We start from the raw sequence: 13,415 nt of genomic DNA, 5'->3' as shown, positions 1-13,415 counted from the left end.
TGTGGGCTTAGAATTACTAAAAAGGGATCCTACCATTTTCGCGACACCTACACTGGCATCATGTCCCAATGAATCTTTTGCCTTAGCAGAAGTAAAAATATACTTTTCTTAGATTAAATTTTGCAAAATAATACTTGTGCCTGGACATTTTACGTGTAAATAAATGGTAAATATATATGTGGAATGACTCTGTAGTATTTCGACATTCTTGACAGTTCTTGACACCGACCATGGCTTATGGCCACGCAAGACACTAACTCGGTGGCGACCGTGCGTTACTGGCGTTTTTGACAGGTCACTGTTCCAGTAATATTTTACTAAATATTGAACTATTTTTTTTTCATTTTTACTTATTTCACACTTATGTCACTTCATTGTAGACATGGAGAAAGACCTGTAAATTTAAGTCAAATAACATTTATTAAACCTAATAGTTTCTTTGCTCGAGACTGAACCGAAGATAGAGATGTACTTCAGAAAAGAGAAAACTTAGAGCAAACTTTCCACTCAATCGGAAATACCATATTTAATAAGGGCAAGGTGTCAGTGCGTTTGGAATCTGTTGTAATGGAAATAAAAGTATTGGCATTGTGGTGTTGCCATACAAGTCGTAGAATTAGCAGTACTAAATAATATTAATCAGCACACACAAAGAGAGAGAGAGACAATTTATCCTAGTCTGAATGCCTAAGCGGTTTCCTATGCACGTCCCTAACAGGGTAAATGCTCTCGCTCTCTCTCTCTCTCTCTCATGGATACCTTCATAAAAGATAAAAGAAAGGGGGCCATTGATGAGGTAATTCTAACAAACCTGGATGAAACTATTGATAGTTGCAAGAAACCAGGGCTTCTTAACATCTCTAGACATAAATGTTGCACTATTCAGAATATTAGAATCAATAAAAATAAAACCAAGTTGACCTCGAAATAAAAAGAAGACGACTTTGAACAGAAATTCTTGACCTCTTTTGATTTCCTTGCAGGCCAGTGTTGCCAACCATCTGAGAGCTCCTTACCCTACCTAGGCACAAAAATTACCCTACTTTTTTTTTTATTACCCTACGCCTGGCCTAAAAGCATAAAATTTCCTTTGTTTAGCCTATACTCCGCGTCACTAATAAGCAAGTCATGGTAGGGAAGAATCAGTTACATAATCACAGCTGTGGCTATTCAAAGTACTTACCTGTAGCCATTGCCTCAAGTTTTGTCTCCTGGGCTTGTCCTTCTCTTCCTTTGAAAGTTCATTTCGATACTGCCTTTTCTTCTTAGGTGTGGAAGGACCTGCATCCATCACACTTGAAGTACGAATTCAGTAACTTATGTATAAATGTTAACAAAGTGAGAAGAATACACACAAAACTTCTACCCAGATGAATGGCGGGATGAAATCTAACTCCTTGGCCGCCAATTTGCCAAATCATTTGAAACTGATCGCGAATCCGACATACAAGATTCATACAAGTTAGATTCCGACCGTTGGTTGCAGCGTTTGCTTTGACACTAAATAAAAATAAAAATAGATAAATATATATATAATCAAATAAAAGACAAATTACCCTACGTTTAGCTCAGATTTCGTGACATTACCCCGTTACCCTACAGACTTAGGATTGAGGCTGAATTACCCTACACGTAGGGTAATTACCCCACGGTTGGCAACACTGCCGCAGGCCTATAGGCTTCTTGCCCTTACATTTACCATAAGACGTGTAAATTAACATTCCTGGTAACAAATTATTATAAATGATCAAAATGGAACTAAGAAAAAAGAGACGTGTAAATAAACATTCCTGGTAACAAATGGGTATAAATGATCAAAACGGAATTAGAAAATACTTCTGTGGGGAAAAAGATGGATTTATAGTGGACTGTATTATATGCTTAACGTTGTTACTTGGTCAAAAACCGCTAAAAGCCTTACGTAACAACTCCACAAAACTCCCTTTGCGGTTTCTAAATTACGGGGAGATATCTCTCAACCCAATTCATTATTAACAAGGATAACACACCAATATCATTAATGAATAGAACCACAATTAAGTACTTTCACTTACTGAGCAGTCCTTGTAGACATGAATTCAGATCATAAATCGCTATACATGATACGACGAGAGGTACGCGTTCTCTCTCTCTCTCTCTCTCTCAATGTTGCGAGTACTCACGGGTTGATTTACAGACCTTAGAGGACCGCTGTGTTATCTCGTTTCTAAAAGTTATTTACATAACCTTAAAGTATGAACACAATAAAGGTTTATCAGATCAATTTATATTCACCATCCACAAAACTGAAACATAGGAAAAATGAAATAAAATCGAAGGATATTGAAACGCATTTGATAAATGTAAACTTAAAATTAATTTAATAACTAAAAGTTAAACATACCAAAGAGTAATAACATATAAGTGACAAATGAAATTAATCACTAAAGGGGAATTGTAAATCAATAGCACTCAAATGAAACAAATTACGACAAAATTCAAAGAATCAGGGCAATCGCCCTTTCTAAATCCACACACATCACTACACAACACTAGATAACAGGTCACCTCAAAAGTTGAGCTAAGAAGCTGTTCGTTCCGTCCTGCATTCGGGTTTTGTTGGGGAAAAGAGACAAGTTATACAATTACCACGAATGCAGAACTGACTTACAAGGTTTTCATGAACATAAAAAACTTTACAATAATTATCAAGTTCGTTGTCAAAAATAAATTCCAAATATAATAGTGTGCAACTTCAACATATTTATTAAATGTAGTGAATTAACTGGTGGTGTGTGTCAATACAATTTTGGGCGATAACACGCCTATACAGTGTACTACGCAGTACGCACATACGCATACACACCCACAGAGGGGCACGCAAAGGAGCGACCAGAGGGGCGAACTACTACCCTTCTTTTCCCCTCCGATCTCGACCTCTCCTAATGGCTTCTCTGGCGGGAGGCACAAAAAAGACCCAATAACACCTTCAACTCTACCATACGAAATATGTGCAATACATTCACCAAGTGCAATTTCATATATATAAGGACAAATGAATTATCATAACTAAAACAGTAATTATACTTCGTTACTAAAACGTCTACCGACGTTATGTCAAAAGACCTCGTCTTTGTGTAAAACCATTTTCTCGGTGCTAAGCGCACCACAGATACTGCGTAGTAGAACATAGCAAAATCAGATAAAACAATGTTAAAAGTGTCATACTCGAATAGATGTGGTTCTTACACCCTTATTATGTCATGCAATGTAGACGTACATATCTTTACAAAATATATGGGCATGAGAATCCATTTGGTTTTCACATGAATACAAATACAGTAACATAGTTCCTGTCTGTCGATTACCTGACAGACGGCAATACGGAAAGAAAATCAATCAATAATTTCTTATGAGACAGACACTAATAACTATAATAAAAGACAAATAGCATGGAAACTAGTGAATACACAAAACATTAGAAAATAAAATCGTTGTGAGAGGAATTCCTCACAACTTCTTAAGAGTTTTACTATTGGCTAAAACACTTTCTGCAGTAAAAGATGCACCTTTGATAGTGATTTGGGATAACTTGTTTTCTGTATCTTATTTTGTAAGACAAGTCCGTAGGGTCTACTTTCCAGTTTAATATAAATCGTAATCTAAATAACCATAAAACATGCAAATACACTACAGAACTTGCCTTTTCGTGACAGGACTAGTTTCAATTCCAGTGACTCAGTCTTGTGGGCCTTGGGTGAAAATACAGTCCACTATAATCTTGGATTGATTCCAAAGAACAACGGTAAGTCAGCCACAAGCTTTTTTATCTTTCTTCGTCTGATTTCTGAGCCATTTTCAGTTGAATTGCTGCCACTTGGTCACTACATCACGATAGATTTGTGTTAACTGAATTACTGATCAGCAGAGAGTCTCGTGCGAAAATGAGGTTGGTGGACGTTTACACTTTTCAGTAAACTCTTTATAATTTTTTTCTTCCAACCATTCATGAATGGTAGACATACCATATTTTGCAAAGGTAAACCTGAACTGTACAATGGCAATTAAAGATTTGATGGTTGCATTTGTTGTTTACCGCATTTTCTGATTAAGTGTAGATTTTCCTTTGCTTGATTAACATCCATTGCTACACCTTCGTTAATTTACAACGAATTCGTTTGATAACAGCTGTATAGGTCAGATGGAGTGTTTCATTAGCAAATATTTATTCTAAATGCTAAATATCACCGTGAGGACCAAGTTACATTGACATTGGCTTTCACAAAAGGCTGGAACTATTACTTTTGTCATCCATAAATATTTTACCGTTTTCTTCTCATTCATAGAAAATGAACTATTAGAATTATTTATCATAATCCACGATAAATCACATAGTCTCCCAAATAAATACCAGTATTGTGTAAATCTTTATAAAACTGAAAATTAGGCCAATAAATACATACACAGAGGTTTCACGGGTTAATCTCACGTCTCTATTGAACAGACTAGAACTACAAAATGCATATTTAAGTCAAGAAACAATCCAGTGAGTAATAGGATGTCGACCAATTTTTCAGTTTAAAAAAAGTCCTTAAACTGGTTTTTGCTTGAAATGTACCATAAACGTAATCTAAAATGTTTTTTTACAATCAAATATTCAACGAAAACCTTGGTGAGGAAAATAATAGCTTATTTTTATATATAAATTATTGCATTTACTGTGACCTCGTTTGCGCTCAAAATAAGTGAGTTTGTGAGGACTAGACAGAGAGACAGGTATCTGGGCATTGATGATTTATTATGTTGTTTTAGATTTAGCGGACCTTTAGGCAGCACGGGCTCTTGCTCCTAGAGCAGCTTGTAATGCTTTATTACAGGTGAACGGGGTTGACATAGACAGGTGCAGACGGATATGTAGTATCCGAGTTGGGTCTACAGAGATCCGGGCCCGCAGATAGAGAATTTGGTTTCTTTACCAACACTAATATGTGATTATTTACAAATGTAATCTACGTAAATACATGATTGATATATTGGCGGAAAGGCCAGGGAATTCTACATAAGATGATATGAAATGGAACTTAGCAAGTCATTGTAGTGAAATAAAAATAGTGAAGGACCTTGTCCTTACAAGTTAAGCAATAGAGGTACGTATGCAGTAATAATGTTACTTAGAATAATTAAGCATAAGTCACAAAATCGTTTCCGAGGCATGTATTCTCTTCATATCTGAGAGGAGAGACACGATATTTCGAAACTATTTGTGAAATTCGATAATAATAATAATAATAATAATAATAATAATAATAATAATAATAATAATAATAATAATAATAATAATAATAATAATAATAATAATAATAAGCTTGTGGTGGACTACCTCCCTGAGACTAAATGTAAATAAGTGCTTTTTTGATATTTTATAAATGAAAAGAATTCTACGGGAATTATCTTGAAAACATGAAATGGAGATAAAAAATACATGGAACAATTATGTTGATGAAGCTAATGATGGCCTTTCAAACTTGTTACGCCTCTTTGAACTGATGGTAGCCTCTAAAACAAATAATGACCTATAGTACTAATAGTCCGTTTTACGGCCGTACATGAGGTTCGCAAGTTTGGCGCGGGAGGTGATGATGAAGGATTCGATTCCACACTCGTTCGTCCCTCGTTTGATCCTGAAGTAGCCTCCTTCGCCCCACTGGGATCCCCAGGAGTTGGCCACGAGCTGCAAAGATAAAGACAGAAATGAAAATCACTTATTGATGTCCTTTCTGTTGCACGTTTTCTGTTCCGCGACTTGAAAACTGATCACTAAAGCACATGAGACTATTAGATCCAAAACTCATGAAGAATTCGGTCCTTAGGCTGAACTCCGTTTCCTACCCAGTACTTGATGGGATTCGAACCCATCATTCGGGAGCTCCCCCAGCCGATGATCCTGACAGAATGAGTTGCCGTATCTCCTCCCTTCAAACGATCGGCAGTCAGACCGGAATAGCTGTAGATACCGCTGTTGTACATGAAGAGGTCGGTGTGAACGGTCATCAAGGCTGTGGGCGAAAGGAATAAGAGTGAATTGTCTCGTCCATATGCCAAATATATTATGAAAGCTGGCAAATAAATTTCTAATGCAGAACGATCAACGCAATTTTGATGTTTATTGAAACTTAGATCAGGATGGAGAGAGAAAAATGACGTTTAAGATCCATTACTAATGACAAAAAACAGGTTACAAGACGGTCCCCAAAAGTTAGTAGCTAGCGGCGTCTTACCTTGAACAGGTCCATTGTGCATGATCTCCCACTGGATGTCCTCCTCTTTGCCAGCAATTCGGTAAGCGGGCTCGAACCTGTATCGATCTTTGGCCTGAAAAGAGCGTGTATAGCAAGATTGAAAACGAGTGTTCACACTATGTTCCTATAGATCATTTTCCTTTACTGCTTGTCTTTGACTTACAAATTCTACCTCAGACAAGGGGCAACGAACTCACCTGACAAGTAAGCTGGGAAAGGTCATTCCTCTTGATGAGACATTTGGGCACTTTCCCGGAGTTTCCGCTCTCGTATTTGTAACATTCTTCTCTTACAATGCTACAAAGAATAATTGTAATTATATATATTACATGTACGTATTCTTTGAGTCAGTTTTACATGTGTACATACACACAACAGACACTAGGAGGTCCAGTCTTCTTAGCTGAACATTGTTGACTTAAATTACAGGATTATTCAGCGCCATTTCTTGTTTTTGTTGAGCAATAGGCTACATAAAAGATATTTACGACATCTTAGCGAGATATTTCGAGCTTGATAATCTAAAGAGGATTAGAGGTCTTACTAAAATGAATAATAACAATACAGAAATGCATGAATACAAGAATAATTACAAAAACTTACCCATGTGCTCTCAGATAATTCCAAGCCCTGTCTATGTGACCTCCCTCACAGCCCCTCTGGCCTAGTTCTGCACAGCTGAGGAGATTCTGAGCAGACAGTTCCATTCGATTGAGACCTTTGGCCACAATCGATAACCTACGAAGCAAATAATCTTGGGAGTTATTTTGAATTTATACGATTACATAAAATAAGTATAAGCGTAATCTAACAAAGTTTTAGTAGGTAAAACACTGCCTAGCTCGTTGCAGTAGATATATAGCAGTTCAATTATTTTCCAAAGAGGGACTACGTGTCTATCGTTGCGTCGAAGGGATAACTCACCTGTCCTGGGCTACTCCGAGGGTGGAGAACGCCCATGAGGATCCACACCATCCTTGATCGCAGACGTCTGCTACGCGTCCTGCCCACTCGACCTTCTTCCTGGCGTCAAAGCTCACTGGGATCTTGGAAACGTCCGGGTCGAGTCGAATCGGGTGCATTTCGTGCGACTGGTTTGTAATGAAAACGGAAAATGTTCAATCTGAATCTCTATCATCGTTTGGGAAAACTTTTGATATCAATAACTGACCCAAAAGATGAAGTTTGAACTTCAGGTTATCACGAAGATACAGTTGCTTATTTTAAATTATCTATATTTGCATGATTATATACGACAAGGCTTTGGGATAAAAATAAAATCTCCTTTTTAGATCCTGCATCTATTGGTCCTAAAGTTATTGCAGTGAATGAGAGAAGAGGAATGATCCCGAACGGAATTCATGAAGTTCAACATTTACTTAAATAAACAAATCAGTGACAGATACACAACCGGACGTCGATCATTTCATCTTGACGTCACAGAAAAGAAGGTATTACTAACTTATCCATGAATAGCGAGGATGAAGAACATCCCCAGCGCCTGACCTCTTACCTTGTCTTGAGGGCTGAATGTTCCCGTCCTAAGCCTGAGGCCGTCCTGGGCCTTTCTGCCCCAGAACAGGGAATGCATGGCCGCAGTCCAGCCGTACTCCCTTGGAGCCTCGTTGATTGCTGACACGATGAATTCGTCCGTCATACACAGGTCTTGCTGACACTCTAACAACCCGTCGTTGCAGTAGCTGGGATTATGAAGATCAGTTATGAATTATTTGAATGAAACAACCTTTAGAATTGCATTTCTGGCGAGACATATATTTTCAATAGTGCACAATAATTATGACACTACATGATATTTGTATGTTAATTTGCTCTCTACTAAAGAGCGCGCAACAAAAATGTAACTTGAAGGTTTTCGATTCCGATAGTGTTAACTCTTGAATTTGGTGCCTTACTGCAAATATCAATAAAGGAAGAAAGTGTCCGTGAAAAAAACTGACAACAAAATCAAAATGAAACTGGGACAAACAAATCTTTAGTGAAAACTGTCTTCGGGAAAGATTACGCAAAGATTGCGCCCCTGGTTCATATACACAAACAAATGGGAATAGAAATATGAATACAATTGCTGCAAAATTATGTCTGAAAGGATAGTCATCTTTACCATTCATTGCAGTTGACCAGCAGAGATTCCCCATGTGGTACAACAGCACCTTCTCCGTTGCAGGCTGAAAAAGGGTTCAATAAATAAGCATTCATGAAAGCATGATGATTCAGTTCTTAAAAGCATGAACATATAATCCTAAAAGCATAATGAATCAATTTTAAGTTAATGAAGGGTATACTACCTTCGTTATATTTCATTCTATTTTGCAAGCTAAAGTTTTCTGGTTACGTTCGTTAACTATTTCCCGTTTTAAGTGCATCTTGACACGGTAGATAAATAAATAGAGAAATGAATTGTATTTAATACAACTTACCAGCTTTTGGTCTGCCCTCAGGAGGGTCATTCAAGAATAGACTTGTAGGTCCTACAACAGGCAGCGTGTGGTTCCTCTTTCGGCCCAAACAGACCTCATAGAAGTCCGGGCAGCAGTCGTCGTCCATACGGTCTTCGCTAACCATGCAGAACTCGTCGCAGTAGCAGTAGGTGCCCTGGATGGGCACCTCGCAAGAGTCCATGCGGTCATCGCAGCATTCGGAAGGTTGCCTGAGGGAGAAGAAGAGTCGACGCTACCTAAATGTTGTCTGAAGGAGGAGGCTTTGTTTTTGACGTCATGAAATGCTCTCTGAAGAAGGAGAAAGGGCGCATGGTGTCATGAAATGTCCGAAAGAGAAGGCTTGGTTTCTGAGTCATTAAGGGTTATTCATGACATCATTGCGGTTTCTCTGACAGAGAAATGTTTTATGTCATTAAATATTCCCTGACTGAGTAAACGTTGTTGTGATATCATTAAACGTCCCTAAAGCAGCTGTAAACTTTGCTCACGATATCATTAAATGTCTCCTCAACGAATAAAAATTGTTTACGATGTCATTAAATGTTCCCTGAATGAATAGAAAACTTTCATGATGTCTCTAATTCTCTGACGGGATGTGATGACCTCCGTATTATCATTTTACTATCGTATTTTCGTCAAAGCTAGCACGCGTCATTTTGAGTCAAATAAAAAAAAAAGCATCAGAATAGATAAATAAAGACCGAGGGGTTACGACTCCCCAGTTTTTATCTCTTCTTATCACCTCTACAGATGATCTGGCCGGATGCTCTTCCTCCTCTCTATTTGTGGAGATGTTACTAACATCTTTTTTTTCTGTGATGGTAAGAGGAGATGACGTCCGGTTATGTACGTGTCACGCCACCGTTGATAATAACAGTGCTGTAATAGATTCTCTAGCACTCTGACGAACATCAGATAATTCTCTTATTTATCTATATATTTATTTATTTGTTTGTTTAATTATTCACTTTTTTGTCTTCGGGTTTGTTTCCTCATGACCGAAGTAGCAGCCAAGGGTCGCAGCCACTATATAGATAATGATATGAATCAATTGTTAGGAGAGGGTGGAAAGTAAGGTGGATGAAAGATAATTGCAACGGAAGTACAGTAAAAGGAATTAAAGGGATTGCAGCTAGGGGCCGAAGATACGTTGCAAAAAAAGCTTCAGTAATGCCTATGGTGCACTACGTAAGGTGCACTGATGGCAACTCCAACCACGACATGGGGAATATTCACAGGGACAAAAGCTTGTAAATTAGTTTACAGGAAGAGTAAAGAAGCAGAATAAAATCATAAGAAGAGAGAAATGAATTTAAAGCCAAACGGACAATTCATTATCTCTTACTTAAGCATGTCACATATAAAAAGCAATGACGAAAAGCAACAGAATATTATCAAACTTCAACTCAAAATTCGCTCACAAGTGAAGAACAGACTATTCTGCAATTCTCATATTTCACATTTCTATCACGTGTACGCTAATGTAATGGAAGATAGAATTTAAGTCAAAGGCCAAGCTCTGGCAACATAGGCGTAACTAGGAGTCATTTAATGGGGGGGGGGGGGGGGGTGGCACAGCTGAATATGGGGTGGGGGGGGCCAGTGGGGCAGTACAAATTATAATACTTATTTTTTTTTTAAGTCATATGGAAAGGTATTAAGGTTGATTTAAAATATCTAAGCCTATCAATTTGTGAATTACGTTTTTATATAAATCAAACTTGCTCAAATATTTATTCAATAAGAATTATGAACCTCTGATCATACTTGTAAATCCAAAGTAGATATTATATGTAGTGGTTTGGTAATGAAATAAAAGTATAATTAAGAGAATCAAAATCAACACTTGCTTATTGTAAAAAAAAAACGTATATGGGAATTAATCATTTAATATATCTATGATATATTTAAACAGTGAGATTTCCAAATTTTACATTGTCCGCGGAATTTTTGGCCATAAATTATTTTCTGTACATAATTTTATTACATTTCTCTCACACATAACGTTTGGAAAATGAATACTCCTGAGATAACGAAAGAAAATTGATTTATTTCTTACAGTTAATATGCTAAAACTCAACTTATCTTCGTATGGGTGTATGAGGGAGAGAGAGAGAAAGAACAGCCAAACTACTCGATGTGTAAAACTTTAACGTTAATAACAATAATAATAATACGAAATTAGGCTTTTACTACAAGCTCCATGAACTCAAAATGAGTGGTGGGGGAAGGGGCACCAGTTTCAATTGGGGGAGGTCCCCCCGTAGTTACCCCTCTGTCTGCCGACTATGAGGTCATTCAACGCTGAAAGGGATATCAAGAGTAAAAAGATTTTGAAGTTGTAGCAGGAGGAAAATCTCGCAGTTGCACAGTAAAGCAAATGACAGGAGAGGGTGGAAATGAAGACATAAGAAAGATGATATGAACGGAGGCACTGTAAAAGAAATGAAAGAGGTTGCAGCTACGGGCCAAAGGGATGCTGCATAGAACCTCAAGTAATGCCTAGTCATGGGCGCCCGCAGCATATTTTCTAAGAGGGGGCAAATGTGTGTGTATATATATATATATATATATAATATATATATATATATGTGTATGTATGTATATGTATATAGTATATATATATATATATAATATATATATATATATATATATATATATATATATATATATTATGCAGTGGAACTGCGATGTCAGTAATTTAAGTGAAGGATAATGCGATAAGAAAATATGCAATGTTGCATTGACTTTTTCAATAGTTCCATATACTGTTCAGCTGGATTCAAATATTTCTGGAAAGAACAACGCAGTTATATACTGTATACAAATATTATACAGTACATAATGATACCTTTAATTTACTTAAACTGAAAGAATATGTTGTAAAATGGAAGGAAAACAGTGATGTAGTTAAATGTAGTAAATATTACATATATATACATTTTTGTCCAGGATTTCAGGGGGGGCAAGTGCCCCCTCTTGCCCTTATGCGCGGGCGCCCATGCCTACATTGTACCGCACTATCCTCCTAAGGGGACGTGTATGCTAACGATACAGACTGACAAAATTGACCAGAAACCTTCATCTGATAAAGAAAAGACAAAAGAGGTGGGAACTGTATTGCAAGATTTTATTTAATTTTTGTGAACTAGCGAAAACCTGTTTCTCAAAATTGCTTATTGTTTAGTAATTAGCTGGGTTATTTCCTATAAATCAAATTTCTAATGTTATTGTCGCGTTTTTGTTCGTTGCATGAACCTTTTATCTGGGGTATTTCAGTATGTACCTACTATGTGAGATGCTGAATAAAAATAAAAATGATTTTCCTCCAGGAACTATCGGAAGACCCTGTAAGTCAAATATATTTATAGTTTGTGCAAGTTCAAAGCCCAGGTTTATCTCTTGGAGGATTATTAATTTATTAATGCAATTGCAAAATAAATCACGGAGGAGGAAAAAATATGGATCTCTCTTCTATATGATTTGAAACTCGCTGCATACATCAGATTTTGAGGGTTCTCGTTGCGTGCTACTCTGATGGGAAAATGACACAGCTATAAAAATCTTATGAAATCATTAAAATCTCTCTACATCTGTGGTACTGTAAGTTGCTACATATTAAATCTTAGTCAGAAAAGACACAGAAAGCAATTGCTTACCTGTTACGACAGAAGTTGCCTTCAATTCCGTGAAATCCTTTGCTCTCGACTTGCAGGAGACCTGTGGACAACGTGAGGAAGACCCCTACAAAGCACGACCAGTATTTACTCGGCGACATCTTGAAGAGCTTTTCCAAGGACTCTGGAGAAGGTGAGACAGAAACGAACCCAGTCTTCTCTTCTGTATAAACGACCCCGCCCGGCCTTCTGCAGGAGACAGACAAGACGCAGACGCTGTCTCGACGCTGAACAGCCACAGAATGAATCGGAACGGCCTCAGATGAGCGATATAAATAGTCGAAGTTCAACCATGACGAAACTCCTCATTCCAGAATGAGGTTAGGGCATCACATCCCACTCCCCCAGCCGCCAACCCCCATAGCCCCCCTATCTCTCTCTCTCTTACTGATTCATTCCCTCAATACGCAGTGTCGTTTCGGTGCGCTTCTTATCCGGTTTTTTCGACATCCCATCCGCTGTATAACTGTGTTGATTTTTTCGGTTATTTTTAGTCACTCGTCATGTCACAGAGAAGAAATAACAGTCCAAACAATTCATTCAAAAGCAGCGGTTCTGTTTTGTTTATTAGTCATGTATAGTAGGTTACACCTATAGGGGCCAAAGGGACGCTACAAACAACTTCAGTGGTGCCTATAGTGCACCACGCGAGGTACATTAAAGGCGCTACCCTCCTGCAAGAATATAGATAAAGGGATGAAGTTTTTAGCCTAATGCTTTTCCGTGGCCTTGCTGCAACCCACCGCAGTCAGCTAGCAACCATTTGGCACTTGGTTCAATACTGAGGTCAAGAGCAGAATGGGCTTATCTGATAGAGTAAATAGAATTTGCTAGAAAAATAAATAGGTCAATCAAACAGTAAATAAATACATAATTACTTAAGTATTAAATAAATAAGCCCAAAAATAATAAATGAATAAAAAAGGTGACTAATTAATTTGTTAGCAGAGGTGACTGAAATGGAGGCATAATTTAGATTGAAATAAAGTTCTAAATGCTCT

General features: G+C 37.5%; 1 protein-coding gene across 1 annotated transcript; it reads right to left on the bottom strand.

Annotated features, from left to right (window-relative positions):
- Window positions 1-2,332: 2,332 nt before the first annotated feature.
- Window positions 2,333-12,718, bottom strand: LOC135198825 (uncharacterized peptidase C1-like protein F26E4.3). The gene is made up of 10 exons (XM_064226796.1): window positions 12,397-12,718; window positions 8,717-8,946; window positions 8,401-8,464; window positions 7,792-7,978; window positions 7,203-7,369; window positions 6,882-7,016; window positions 6,476-6,575; window positions 6,258-6,351; window positions 5,869-6,035; window positions 2,333-5,710 (listed from the first exon to the last, which is right to left on the bottom strand). Exons 1-10 carry the CDS (start codon window positions 12,513-12,515, stop codon window positions 5,561-5,563), a joined length of 1,413 nt encoding a protein of 470 aa, XP_064082866.1. The 5' UTR covers window positions 12,516-12,718; the 3' UTR covers window positions 2,333-5,560.
- Window positions 12,719-13,415: the final 697 nt, after the last annotated feature.

Source organism: Macrobrachium nipponense, chromosome 22 (assembly GCF_015104395.2).
Source record: "Macrobrachium nipponense isolate FS-2020 chromosome 22, ASM1510439v2, whole genome shotgun sequence".
In the NCBI taxonomy this organism is placed as follows: Eukaryota; Metazoa; Arthropoda; class Malacostraca; order Decapoda; family Palaemonidae; genus Macrobrachium; species Macrobrachium nipponense.
The sequence above is the reverse complement of the archived record's forward strand: the minus strand, read 5'-3'. Positions and strand labels throughout refer to the sequence as shown.